General features: G+C 40.5%; 1 protein-coding gene across 7 annotated transcripts in view; it reads left to right on the top strand.

Annotated features, from left to right (window-relative positions):
- Positions 1 to 14,583, top strand: part of TNRC6B (trinucleotide repeat containing adaptor 6B) — a 242,873-nt gene that overhangs the window by 213,553 nt on the left and 14,737 nt on the right. For all 7 annotated transcript variants that reach the window (XM_055329001.1, XM_055329002.1, XM_055328999.1 and 4 more), the window contains 4 exons: positions 40 to 165; positions 9,644 to 9,775; positions 10,042 to 10,137; positions 10,314 to 10,503. In XM_055329001.1, coding sequence (XP_055184976.1) covers positions 40 to 165; positions 9,644 to 9,775; positions 10,042 to 10,137; positions 10,314 to 10,503 — 544 coding nt within the window. The remainder of the gene's footprint in view (positions 1 to 39; positions 166 to 9,643; positions 9,776 to 10,041; positions 10,138 to 10,313; positions 10,504 to 14,583) is intronic.

Here is a 14,583-nt window from a genome sequence, read left to right as displayed (position 1 = left end):
CATTAACAAAAAGCCTTACTGTTGCTGTTATATTTACAGGGTGGCAATCATGGTTTGTTTGGAAATAGCACAGCACAATCGAGAGGTATGCACACACCAGTGCAGCCACTAAATTCTTCTCCTAATCTCCGGGCGCAAGTGCCTCCCCAGTTTATTTCCCCCCAGGTAAGCAATTTTATGTTTCCACAATTCAGCAATAAAGCCCATCCAGGTAGTTACCAGTTGCCAACTGGAAGATTTTGTGGGCATAAAAGGAATAATAGTTACCTAAATGTCTAAAGTGTAAAGAATCCAGATCAAGATTTTTATTTATTTAGAGGCACCTGGGTGGCTCAGTTAAGCATCTGCCTTCGGCTTGGGTCGTGAGCCAAGGGTCCTGGGATTGAGTCCCATATTGGGCTCCCTGCTCAGTGAGAAGCTTGTTTCTCCCTCTTGCTCTGCTGCTCCTTGTGTTTGTGCAGTCTCTTTCTCTCTCAAGTAAGTAAATAAAATTTGTTAAAAACCAAAGATTTTTATTTATTTATTCATTTTTAAAGATTTTATTCACTTATTTGAGTTCCTAGGTCTCCCCCACTCTATGGAGACAAAATCCTGGGAGTTGGGAACTAGTCACCCCGTGGCGATTTTTATCAGCACCCTAAAGTTTAGCTACTGTTGCCATAGATAATGTGGTGTTGGGCAAGAGTTTTCAGCTGAGTGGCAATGTAGGAAAACCTATGTTTTAAAAAATAACAGTGACAGTAATGTAGAGATATGTTTGAATGGCAGACTTACTGGAGCAAAGGAGCCGATTACAAAGCTAGCACAAGAGTCCAGGTAAGGTGGTGGCAGTGAGAATTAAGACGCTATGACAGGCACAGGTGGCCTTTGTGTTGTGGAATATTGTGGTCTGGTCACCAGTCTCCAGTCTCTTCTGACTCGGCATATCAGCAGCATCTGACATAGTTGATCACGCCCTCCCGTCTGAGGGAGGCTTTCATTCATTTGGCTTTTGGACACCTTGTATAGTCATTCCCTACCCACCTTTCCTGTCCCTCTCCTTTACAAGCTCCTCCTTACCTCCCCAACATTCAACATCAGAGAGCTCCGGTCTGAGCCCTGGACCCTCTTCTCAACATCCTACAGCCACTGGCTGGGTGATTTCACCCAGTGAATGACTCTAAATACTGACAGTTCCAAGATGATGTCTTTAGCCCAGATCTCTCCTCTCAATTCCACAGACTTCTGGCCATCTCTATTAGGATGCCTTATAGGCACTTCAAGTCGGCATATCCAAAACAGAACTTGTGATTTCATCCCATACTCCCCTCTAAAACATCATCTCCCTCCAAGTAAATGGCGCTCCCGCCCTGCAGGTGCTCAGGCCACAGATCTTAGAGCTAGTGGAGAGTCCCCTCAGCTCACATCCAGTCCATCGACAAATCCCCCTTCAGAACTCTGTCCTGAATCTGGCGATTTTCTACTGCCTCCTCTAACATGACCCAAGGCAGGCAACCACTGTTTCTCTCTCAGAAATGGCCTCCGGACTGGTCTGGCTTCATCCAGCACCTGCCTGCCCCAGTCTATTCTCCACTCAGCATTCTGACCGAGCCTCTCGAACCACACGGTCCAGGGTAGCCCTCAGCCACCTGAGCACTTGAAATGCAACCAGTGGAACTGGAGAACGGAAGTTTTAACTGATTTAAAGTTAAATAGCCACACCTGGTTGGTGGCTACTGAATGAATAGTCCAGATAGGAAGCTTTTGTAGCATCACAGAAAGCTAAAGGTCAATCATGTTACTACTTTATCCTCTCGTGACTCCCTCTCTCACTAAGAACACAAAGCCAGCTCTTTACTGTGGCTCTCGATGCTCCTGGTGTCCCACACACACACACAAACCTGCCACCCTCCCTCCCGTTAGATCTGGCCTCTCCAGTCAGCTCGCCCTAGGGCACCAAGCACTACTGCTCTTCTCGCAGGTCGCCATGGGGTGCCATCTGCACCTCCTTCAGATCTGCTACAGTGGCACCTTGTCAGAGTGGCTCTCCCCAGCCAGGCTGTGTACAGTACGGCACCAGCACTCTTGGGCTTCCCAGTGGCAGAGTCTATGTCTGCTTTGTTCACTGCTGGATCCTGAACATCTACAAACTGTGCAGGGCACGTATTTTGAGTAGACAGATGTCAAGTCATGGGAAGATGCATTTCAGAATGGTTTAAAAAGAATTGTTAGGAAAAGCACAGTTAACTTAGCCTGAGACTTAGGGGCTGCCAGTCTCTTTATGGCCAAAGTATCTGCTCTGTGTAGAAAAGTATTTGTGTTCTATGTTTTTAAGATTTGTATATTTAGCATAATGTGGTTAATGTTTATTTGATGCATAGTGGGGGCAGAATATTAAACAATGGAAACTTTGGTTCTCCCCCCCCTCACATTTCCATATTTTAAAAAACAAGGCAGTTGAGTTAGCTCAATTTTTTTTTTCTTTACGTAAAGGCAATGTAATAACCACACTTAAAGTTCAGATAATGGAAAAATTTCTTCCAAGAACCCCTGACCCCGATGCAATGACAGAGATTATTTTTACAAAATCCACTATTCAGACTGTTCATGTACAGGCATGCTTCTCACATAATGACATTCATGGTCACTGTATCCTGCTGTTTCTGTTAACTTTCTATCATACTTAGTATTTTCCCTGTTACAATGTAGTTATCCTGTTGATCTTTTTTTTTTTTTCAATTTTTTTTTTTTTTTTTTTTACTTATTAATGTGAAAGACAAAAACAGAGTGAGAGCAGGAGCTGGGTGAGGAGCAGAGGGGAAAGCAGACTCCCCACTGAGCAGGGAGCCTGATGTGGGGTTTGATCCTGGGAGTCCAAGATCATGAGTCCAAGATCATGATGTGAGCCAAAGAAAGGCAGACGCTTAACCAGCTGAGCCACCCAGGTGCCCTTGTGGATTATTCATAATGAAGAAGGTATAATGTTCTATCAGGTAGACTTATTTTGACCTCCTGAAACATTCTTTTCCCCATTATTGGCTATTAAATTGTTTCTAATTTTTCAGTTATAAATAATGTAATAGAGAAACCTTTATCCATAGATCTTTTTTTAAAAATGTTTTATTTAGGGATCCCTGGGTGGCGCAGCGGTTTAGCGCCTGCCTTTGGCCCAGGGCGCGATCCTGGAGACCCGGGATCGAATCCCACGTCGGGCTCCTGGTGCATGGAGCCTGCTTCTCCCTCTGCCTATGTCTCTGCCTCTCTCTCTCTCTCTCTCTCTCTGTGTGACTATCATAAATAAATAAAAATCAAAAAAATGTTTTATTTATTTATTCAACAGAGAGAGAATGCATATGAGCAGAGGGGAGGGACAGTGAGAGGGGGAGAAGCAGACCCCCCGCTGAGCAGGGAGCCCAACACGGGGCTCGGGCTCAATCTCGGACCCCAAGATCATGACCTGAGCTGAAGGCAAACACTTAACCAACGAAGCCACCCAAGTGCCCCATCAGTAGATCATACATGCAATCTTGTACATAGATCTGTGCCCACATTATTTCCAAACTTAGTTGCCCAGAATGAAATTTATAGGTCAAGGGATATGAACACTTTAAATTTTTTGATAAATAATATCAAATTTTACATCTATTTTAACTGCCTTATTAAAGGCAGTCAGGGATGCCCGGGTGGCTCAGCAGTTGAGCGATTGAGCGTCTGCCTTTGGTTTAGGGCATGATCCTGGAGACCTGGGATCAAGTCCCAGGTCGGGCTCCCTGCATGGAGTCTGCTTCTCCCTCTGCCTGTGTCTCTGCCTTTCTCTGTGTGTCTCATGAATAAATAAACAAATCTTAAAAAAAATAATAATAATAAAGGCAGTCAGATTTAATGTGAACATAGAAAGAAGATATTGGAACACATCTTTAAGATTTGTTACAAAGAAAAAAAAAAAAGATTTGTTACAGATGTTCCAGGTCTTGGGTTTCTACCTTGCCTTTTTCCTCCTGTTGCTCAAATATTCAGAAAGTAACATATTCTATCAGGCTTTTGTCTTGCTTTAAATTGCTGTCATTTTGCACCTGCAGTGCTTTGTTAAATGCCATATTGACTCCAACTAGATCTTCCCTTTCTCCAACCCAGCTGGAGATTGAAGGGCTTTTAAGCCAGAATAATTAACTCCCTGCTATGGGAATGTGCAAACCTGCACTTTAATTACTCTGCAGCCCAGGCATGAGTAGCCATTTGCCAGAAGCCTAGTGGTGCTTCTCTCTGGTCCTTTTGTATTCATTGGAGAAGGACAGTGCATGTGTAGTCTGGGGAAGTGAAAAGTTGGGTAAAGCTAAACAGGAAGTCCTCAAAGATAACCTTTTTAGTCTTTATGACTGTCAATTTATGGCACATGTGAGATGCTAGCATTCAAATTAAATTTAAAGATTAAAAACGCCTTGTGTTAACATTTCTTTCTAGTCTTTTCTGTATTTGTCTGTCTTGAAACAGTATAGTTTGGTTTTGCCTTTTATGTAACAAAAACATGCAATATATAGCCTTCTCTGACTTTTTTCGCTTAATAGCATTTCTAAGATTTCCCCCTGTTGATTTGGGCAGTTGTGGTTCATACAGTACTCGGTTACATGAATACACCATCATTTATCTCTTCCACTACCAGTAGACATTTGGGTAGTTTCCAGATTTCTGCTATTACGAGCAGCGCTGCTATGAATATTCCTATATTTGTCTCCTAGGATGAATTTGTTTCCTAGGGTACTGCTGGATCATACGCATGTTTTACTTTGAGTGGTGGTTTCTTTAGCTAATTTCAAGGGAGAGGAATATTGAAGGTGGGTGGGAAGAACGGGCTCTTGGCAAAGGACAGCATACATTCTCAAGACTCAAGAGAAATGGGTTGATCAAGAGACTAGCTGATATGTTCAGTAGAGCTTTTAAAACTGAACCAAGAAGTGGGAAGAAAGGAAAGCTCAGACAATGGCTATTTATTTTGGAGGCCAGCAGGTTGGAAAACAAAATAAGCAGAGTAGATTTCCCATGAATCATAGAGTCTTTTCCCTTTAGAAAGGAAATTAGAAACAATGCTGATGGCCTAGGAACAGCACTATTCCATAGAAATACAACACAAACCACATAATGGAGCATAAAGTTTTTGGTAGCCACATTTCAAAAGATAAAAGAAACAGGTAAAATTTTATTTTATTTTATATATGTATATATAATTTTTTTTAAAGATTTTATTTATTTGACAGAGAGAAAGGCAGAGGGAGAGGGAGAAGCAGGCTTCCCCTTGAGGAGGTAGTCAAATCTATCTGTCTATGGGAGCTGAAGGCAGATAGATACTCAACGACTGAACCACCAGGCTTCGCAATTTAAAAAAATTTTTAAGAGAGAGAGTGTGTGAGTGCAGGAGGGAGAAAGAGAGAGAGAGAATCTTAAGCAGGCTCTACACCCAGTACAGATCATGATCTGAGCAGAAATCAAGAGTTGGATACTTAAATGACTGAGCCACCCAGGTGCCCCAGATTGAAATATTTTTAAAAGAAATCTCTGCACCCAATGTGGGGCTCAAAGTCACAACCCTGAGATCAAGAGTTGCATGCCTCACCAATATGAGCCAGCCAGGCACCCTATGAATATTATATTTTAACTTATTAACAAGTCACTCCACCAGATTCTTTTCTGATCTATTATTCGACTTGTTCCCAGTTTGTGTTTCCCTAACTGGTCATTGATGGGAATTGGAGTTGATAGAGCTGAGGATAATCTAGTAGTATGTCAGTAAAAATTTCTTTCTGACTTGAAAGTGATTGGGCTGGGAATAGTCATTTACTAATCCACACAACTGTTTTAGCATTTAGCCTGTATTTATACATCTTGTCTAAAACAAAGACAGCTTGTCAAATAGCTTGTCAAAATAGAGATTTTGACAACTGTATCTTCTTATAATCCAAGATTTTTTAACTAATTGATAAAGAAAATGAGTTAAGACTTTTGAGCAAATTTATGGTTCTTGATTTCTTAGGTGCTCAAAAAGCCATCTTTTTGATATCTAGTCTAGAATCTAGCCTAGAATTGGTACCAAGTTCATCAGTGTTTAAGCCACTTTCTTTATTGTTTCAAAAATTATTTTAAAAACTTCCCCATTCTCCCCACTTCCTTGTTGGGGAGAGGTGCCCACCTTGCTCATAATACTCTGGGCCTCCTGCCCTTTCTTCCTGGCAGCAATCCTATAGGGAGGGTTGCCCCATTCTAGTTACTGCTGGCTAAGTTTGTAATTTGGTATCAGGAAGCTTGCATTCTCCAAGATCAGCTTTCTCAGTAGTAAAGGGGATATTTTGGCCCCACATGCCTTCATCTTGTCTTAAAAATTAATGATTTCTGCAAGAAAGAGGAGGGGTTATTATTAAACTCCCCTTGAAGATCCCCAGACTTCCTCAAAGATCACAGAAGGTCTTGGCGATTCCTTTCACAAATTCTTTGTCTGTTGTAGGATTTAATTTGTCTTAACCCTTTTGGTTGAACGTCTTTGTTCTTAACGGAGAAGACAAAAGCTGTAAAAATTTTATTTTCACTTAATTTAATTTAATTTCCATTTAATCATTTAATACAAATTTAAGTAGTCTAAAGCAGTGATTCTTTTCCTAGTCACCAGAACCACACTAAACCAAACTCTGAAGGCTCTTTTAATCTGCCTGTTGTTTTGCAAGTCTCCATTTATTTTATGTTGCAATCCCCCAACACGACTTACACATACTCCTCCTTGCTTGCTACCCTTACTTTCCATCTTTTGAAAATACCCCTTTAAAATTTGAGTCATCAGAAAGCTTTCATCAGAAGACCCACTGGGTCTTCCCACTGTATCTTTCTTTAGCATAACAGTCAGAGTTAAATTGATGCTTCTGAGTCACCATCTCTGCCACATTCTCAAGAATACTTGCCTACCTTTCTTTGATACTTTCTAGTCTAGAAACATCTAGGTTTAAATTTCCTGTCCAGGGCTTACCAACTCATTTTATTCCAAGATTTCAGCCACTTTCACTTAGCCTATCAACGCCATCATTTGGGGAAGTATTTTGGGTTAAAGTAACAGTTCTCCCAGCTGTTTCCTCTCTACTCTCTAAGAGATGCTGAGGGTTGCCAACCAGTGAGAACACTTGTTTGATTTTCTGTTTTAACAGTTGGACGCCTAGCAGATGTGAGCTCAGAGCAAGCACACCACCCCTGTGCATTGTGCCTTTGCACCAGTTTTATGGCTAGCATGAGGGGCTTGGTATTTAAAAGAAAAAAAAAAGTAAAAATTTTAATAATAGTATTTAAGCACTGATTATAGGTTGAAACGATAATTTAGATATATTGGGTTAAATATATATATGTTATTGGGGAGCCTGGGTGTCTCAGTCAGTTAAGTATCTGCCTTCAGCTCAGGTTATGATCCCAGAATCCTGGGATCAAATCCCATGTCAGGCTCCCTGGGGAAGCCTGCTTCTCCCTCTGCATATGTCTCTGCCTCTCTCTTTGTGTCTCTCATGAAAAAATAAATAAAATATTTTTTAAAAATTAAATCTTAAAAAAAATAAGGTAAGTTCTAAGATTATAAAATATATTACAATTCAGCCCAGCTGCTTAAATATAACATAGGAGAGCAAAACCTATTTTAAAATATGATAGAAAAAAATAAAATATGATAGATTTTAATTGACAGTAAGCTAGTGTGAGAGTTGGGAGTTAGTATGCAAGCATCAAAAAAACTGAGACCTCGGGATCCCTGGGTGGCGCAGTGGTTTGGCGCCTGCCTTTGGCCCAGGGCGCGATCCTGGAGACCCGGTATCGAATCCCGCGTCGGGCTCCCAGTGCATGGAGCCTGCTTCTCCCTCTGCCTGTGTCTCTGCCTCTCTCTCTCTCTCTCTCTCTCTCTCTCTGTGTGTGTGTGTGTGTGACTATCATAAATAAATAAAAATTAAAAAAAAAACCGAGATCTCAGTCATTGTTAATAAAAGTCTGGCTTTTAATAGTAATGCTAAGTTAGTGATGGTCAGGTCTACTTGTTATTTGACTACTCTAGAAAATGACTTTCTATCTGAGCTCTCCATTGAGAAATTGGATGAGATATGCATGAAAGAACTGATCGTGTTTAGTCTGAAGATGAGACATAAGGAACTGTAATTGTCTCTAGACATTTGAAGAGCCACCCCTGTGGAATAATATGAGCATTTATGGAGTGTATTTCTAAGCCTTTGTTGTGGATTAACTCATAAAATCCTTAATCACTAAAGTTAATATTATTTTAATTTTGGAGATAAGGAAAATGGAGGGGCAGCCCCAGTAGCGCAGCAGTTTAGTGCCGCCTGCAGCCCAGGGTGTGATCCTGAAGACCCGGGATCGAGTCCCACCACGTCGGGCTGCTTGCATGGAGCCTGCTTCTCCCTCTACCTGTATCTCTGCCTCTCTCTCTCTCTCTCTCTCTCTCTCTCTCTGTGTGTGTCTCTCATGAATAAATAAATAAAATCTAAAAAAAAAAAAAAACAAAGGAAAATTGAGGCCCAGAGGGGCTAAGTAACTTGTCCTGAGTTGCTCACCTTAGAAATGGCAGCCCGTGCAATCAGCTTCCAGAACTAAACTCGACCAGTGTGTGACGTGCCACCCAAAGATTTTGTTTTCCATGGTCCCAGCTGATTCACTGTGTTCAGAGGATGAAAGTGCAGGGAAACTCATTTCAGCTCAGTGAAAACATCTTAGATGAGCAGTCCAACGGTGGGAGGGGGTCTTTTCTCTGTCCCTGAAGGTTCTGTAGCCTAGCCTAGCTCACTCCTGAAAACCATGAGAAAGAACCAGTTGAGTCATTTGGCCTTTTAGACTCCTTTACTCTGCAACTCTGGTATGAGAAGTCATGAACTGAAACTCCAGTGTCTCTTACTTACAGGTTAATATATTTTCTTATTTGTATAACAAAAATTCTTTCTTTTTTAAGATTTTATTTACTTATTCATGATAGACAGAGAGAGAAAGAGAGGCAGAGACACAGGCAGAGGGAGAAGCAGGCTCCATGCAGGGAGCCTGATGTCGGACTCGATCCCGGGCCTCCAGGATCAGGCCCTGGACTGAAGGCGGCACTAAACCGCTGAGCCACCCGGGCTGCCCCCAAAATACTTTCTTTTAGGCCTTTATTTATTAGCTTGATGAAGTTTAATGTATTTTGTTTCCATTTTCAGTAACAATTTCTCAGGCAAAAATCATATTGTCAATAAAACTTTTTGTCTTCCAGAAGTCTTCCTGATTACAAATTCATAACTTTTATTGTAGAAAAATTGGAAAGCCTAAGAAGAGAATTTAAAAACTCTTTTTTTTTAAGATTTTATCTTTAAGTAATCTCTGCCCCCTACATGGGGCTCAAACTTATAACTCTCAAATCAAGAGTTGCACATTCCACTGACTGACCCAGCCAGGCGCCCCTAAAAGCTCTTACAATCTCAGTGCTCAGAGATTAACCACTGTTAACACGTTAGTGTATTTCTCCTGATCATTTAATATTTTTCACAAATAGTTTTCAAGGAAAACTGTTGATGCTTGCTTTAGATCTATTAAGACCTTTTTACAGAAAAAAAAAAGTTTTATTTTGGTAAGTTCTGAAAGATGCATCTTTTTTTTTTTTTTTCTTTGCTAGGTTTCTGCCTCCATGCTCAAGCAGTTTCCCAACAGTGGCCTGAATCCAGGTCTTTTCAATGTGGGGCCCCAGTTATCTCCTCAACAGATTGCCATGCTGAGCCAGCTTCCACAAATTCCCCAGTTTCAGTTGGTAAGTGGCAGATTTTCCTCCTATAGCTAAAAAAAGATAATTTGCTTTTTTCCCATTTAACTTTGATTTGCTTCGTTTTATTCATGCTTAAGTGTTAATATATCAGCTCAGCTAGAGGGAAATGCCACCAGTGGACCAGGAACTTGGTGGGACTTCCCCTTTAGACACTTGATTCTGCCACTGCACTTTGGTGCAGTACCCCATCTAGTGTCTCATTAAGCACAGCTTAGGAAACTTTGTTCCTCTATCTCCTCCCTGTTTTGTAGGCATGTCAGCTTCTCCTGCAGCAGCAGCAACAGCAGCAGTTGCTACAGAACCAGAGGAAGCTTTCTCAAGCTGTGCGCCAGCAGCAAGAGCAGCAGGTATGCAGAACTGAAAGGGTCCCTCTAGTGCTCTGTGTGAGGACTGCAGGTCCACTTCACCTCTGAGAACAAAACACAAGCCACATGCAGTCTTTTCCTGGAAGGTGCAGGATGTTGGCTTATCTTGTGTCCATTTTCCCTCCAATTCCCCCTTGCCCCGGACTCCTGGCTTCCAGCTGGCTCGAATGGTGAGCGCTCTCCAGCAACAGCAGCAACAGCAGCAGCAGCAGAGGCAGCCTGGCATGAAGCACTCACCCTCTCATCCTGTTGGGCCCAAGCCACATCTGGACAACATGGTACCCAACGCTCTGAATGTGGGGCTCCCAGACCTTCAAACCAAAGGGCCAATACCTGGATATGGTTCTGGTAAGTTGTCAGTAGTGAAAATCACCTTAAAAAAAACAAAAAAACACCAGTTATATAGAAAGCCTCTGGTAGAGATCGGTCCTACATTACTTGCTCTCAGCAGCCACACGAAAGAGATAAATATTCTTATCCCTGTCTTACAGTTGATATCCTAGAGTTTTGATGGTTTTCCAAACTCACCACACAATTAGTAAATCGCATAGCTACACCTCCGACTTCTTTGGGTCTGAAGCAGTCTTTTACATTTGAGGAATGGCAACCTGCTCTTCTACCACCAGAAATTTTTAAAAGCCACTTAAGATGTTTGTACGCGCTGTGAGTGCCACATGCATCTGAAGTTATAATCTCTTAAAATATGTACAAGCTAAAGTATTTAGCCCTACTGATGAAGTTTCTTCTTGTGGAAAAATGGGGAACTAAAATGAAGCTTATAAGGCAAACTGATAAATTCTTCTGATATTAGTATTTCATTTGAGTTAAATAGAATTAGTGCAAGTAAGGTTATACCTTTGACATTCATCAAGAATTTGTTGGCAGGCAAGTCGTAGCTCTTTCAGACCAGGGAACATGTTGTAAGCACAATCCAATCAGTGAGGCAACAGTGACTTAAAAATAAAATGTAAACATTTCAAAGATACCACACACCACAGCAGGTTCTCCTCAGAATGACAAAATTTAGGGTTTATTTTGGTAAAGAAGATACCGTTCTTGCAAACTCAAAAATAAGAGTGGAAGAGACCTGAAATCCATGCTCCTATGAAGCAGAGTGACCCTAGACACATGGCCCTGCTCTCTGCTCTAGTTTTGTGGGGTGTCCACATGCAGAGAGAAGCAAAGACTTCAAGGATGCCGTAAGTTTTAAGGTAATTAATTTCCAGATTCACCAACAGCACTGTTTCTTTAAAATGATCTGCCTGAGAACTGACTTAAATTCAAAATAACCTTTCTTCCACTTGACATAAAAGAAGAGTGAAATCTCCACCATCTCCTGTCTTTCTAAGGCACGCCCATCTTGGGTATAGAAATCTAGAGTGCCAGGACGTCTGGGTGGCTCAGCAGTTTAGCGCCTGCCTTTGGCCCAGGACATGATCCTGGAGTCCCTGGATAGAATCCCACATCGGGCTCCCTGCTTCTCCCTCTGCTTCTCTCTCTCCATCTCTCTCTCTCATGAATAAATAAAATATTAAAAAAAAGAAAGAAAGAAAGAAATCCAGGGTGCCAAGCAAGGCAATAGCCTCCTATAATGACTAATGAAGGTGTCATTAATTCTGTATTTCCAGGCTTCACCTTCTTAATCATGTTTTTTGTTACAGATAAAGCTTGATATAAGATCGTGGATATTTTGATATGTGTTGAGTTGTGAATTTAGACCCTATATATAATAATAAAGCAGGGCAACTTTGCTGCTTCTGTCCCTTTTGTCAAAGAGTACATAGCTCTCAAAGTAGAGTCCAGTCATACAAAGCAAAGTGAAAATCTGGAGCCCTGGGTGGCTTTTCCACGTGTTTAAATGCATACAGTTCTTTTCAGGTCTTCTCAGTACTCATCCCCTAGGGCATATCCAAGGTGGAAAGAAAAGTATCTTTGACCAGCTTGAGCAACAGGAGTTAGTGACACAGAGTCTCTTAAATACGTGTTTCTTACAATTTATCAGGTAACACCTGTGAATAAACCTTTTATGTGCTTTGCTTTAGATTGGGTGTGCATTAGTCAGTTAAAAACCTAACATCATAATGTATTTATTCCAATGACAGTTCTTATAACATGTTTAATAATTATTGCCTTTTATTAAAAAGTAAAATTCTAGGAGGTTGGGGGGGTTACATGTTAGCTGTGAATCTTAGTTTTCAGCAGTATAGCTTCTCATCAAATAAACAGAAAATTTTTATCATAATGTCTTATTAATGTTATTTGTGATTATTGTACTGGAGGCATAACTTTCCCTGACGGCTGAAGGATCAGAGTTCAATCTGCATACATACATTTACTGAAGAAAGGGCATGTTTTTTATCATACTCTTGTTTCAAAGTAACTTACAAATTTAACTATGTATTATAAGCCAAATTAAGTAAGCAGAAAAAACATACTGACTTACTAATTTATTTCTATTTGGTAACTTATGAAACAGTAGATAAATTTTGTTAGGTCTTTATCATATTAATTGTGATCTGACCACTTATGATCTGCCTTATAAGATGCATTTTACAGTTTATTTCACAGTTTAAAATTTCCTTAATTCCTTAATATTATGACATTTATTTGAATTGAAAAATACATTTTGGAACTGAAAGTAAATCTGATTTGGCTGCCTATTTTGAATAAACTAAATCTATAGCTAGAAGATTTTTTTTTTTTTTTTTTTTTTTTGTAGGTTCGAGAGTGCTTTAATGGGGAGTGCTCCTGGGCGAGGTTCCATGACTCGGAGAGGTGGCCCGAGTCAGGGAAGCTGCCTATAGCTATAAGATTTTGATGAAAATTCAAAGCATACAGAGAAGTTAATTTTTTTCAAAAATTATTTAGCAAAGATGTAATAAAATGAATAATATTTCAGTTTTGCTGCTGCTAAATATTAAACTAAAAGAGATGTGTAGGCGGAAGAGAAGCAAGAATAATGAAAAATCTCTTAGTCCTAATAAAGCCTCTCTTGCTATATTTTCTCAGAATTAAAAAGTTGAATGACTCTAATGACTGCTTAACTGATCCTTGACTGATTGTTTTTATAAAATAAATGGTTTATAATTCTCTGCTTTTAACAGAATTGAAAATATACCTAACTGAATTGTCCGGGGATAATGACCTATCTAAATATGATGTTTTAGTATCTGTGTTATTGAGCCGAGGGGGGAGGGAATATAGCCAAATGGAATTCAAGAAGTAAGTGATGTTATAACAAGACTCCCTCTTTTCCTAATTACTTATATAAGATGCCTTGGTGCTTTTTTTGTCTATAGGGATTTTAAAAATAGGAATAGTGTGAACTCCATCTCATCTCTCTCATTCATGGGTATCTGAACCAATCAAGAAATAAAGTCCCTCCTCTTATTAGAAAATGTATTCCCAGGGTGCCTCGGTGGCTCAGTCAGTTGGGTGTCTAACTCTTGATCTCAGCTCAGGTCTTTATCTCAGGGTCATGAGTTCAAGCCCCGTGTTGGGCTCCATGTGAAGTGTGGAGCATACTTTAAAAAAAAAAAAAAAAGAGAGAGAGAGAGAAGTAAAAGAGGAGCACCTGAGTGGCTTAGTCAGTTAAGCATCTACCTTTGGTTCAGATCATGATCCCAGGGTCCTGGGATCTAGCTCTACATCAAGCTCAGTGAGGAGCCTGCTTCTCCCTCTCTCCCTCTGTCTCCTGCTCGTGCTCTCTCTCTCAAATAAATAAGTAAAATCTTAAGAAAAAGAAAATGTACTTCCAATAAAATTTTACTTTTCAGGTTTAAAATTTATAAAAATTTGGGGGCACCTGGCTGGCTTAGTCGGTAGAACAGGCAACTCTTGATCTCAGGGTTGTAAGTTTGAGCCCCACGTTGGGTAGAGATTACTTTAAAAGGGGGGGGGGGCAACTATGGGTGATTTGTTTCTTTTATAATGTTTTTTATTAGAATTATCATAAAAGCACTAATTTGCTTTTTAATTTATAATAAAAGGAATAGTGGGAAAGAAAGAACTAATAGAGACAAAAGAGTATGAAAGAGGAAATCCCAGTTTCCTCAAGGAGGTAACACTAAGCCAAAAGGTAATGATGAATAGACTGTGAAATGAAGTATGTGGCAGAGAAAGTAATTCTGGCCAGGGACAGATAAGGCAGGCCCAGGGTTGGATTTGTAGGAGTGATGAGATAGGTAAAAGGGGATGTACTTCAGAAATGAGTCCCTGGGAGAGCAAGGGGCCTGTCTAATTTCTCTTTGTCCCCCAGCTCCTCACAGAGTCTGGCACAAAATTAGGCTTTCCAAGAGTGTGCAATTGAACTGAACTAAAGGATTTTTTTTTTTTATTCAAGTTCAAGTTCTGTGTTGATGAGCTGGAGAATTACAGGGAGTCCACTTGGTGGACCGAGGAGGTTTGGTTTGATGAAATAGCAGGTAC

Source organism: Nyctereutes procyonoides, unplaced genomic scaffold (assembly GCF_905146905.1).
Source record: "Nyctereutes procyonoides isolate TBG_1078 unplaced genomic scaffold, NYPRO_anot_genome, whole genome shotgun sequence".
NCBI classification, from domain to species: domain Eukaryota; kingdom Metazoa; phylum Chordata; class Mammalia; order Carnivora; family Canidae; genus Nyctereutes; species Nyctereutes procyonoides.
This window is presented reverse-complemented; position numbering and strand designations above follow the sequence as displayed.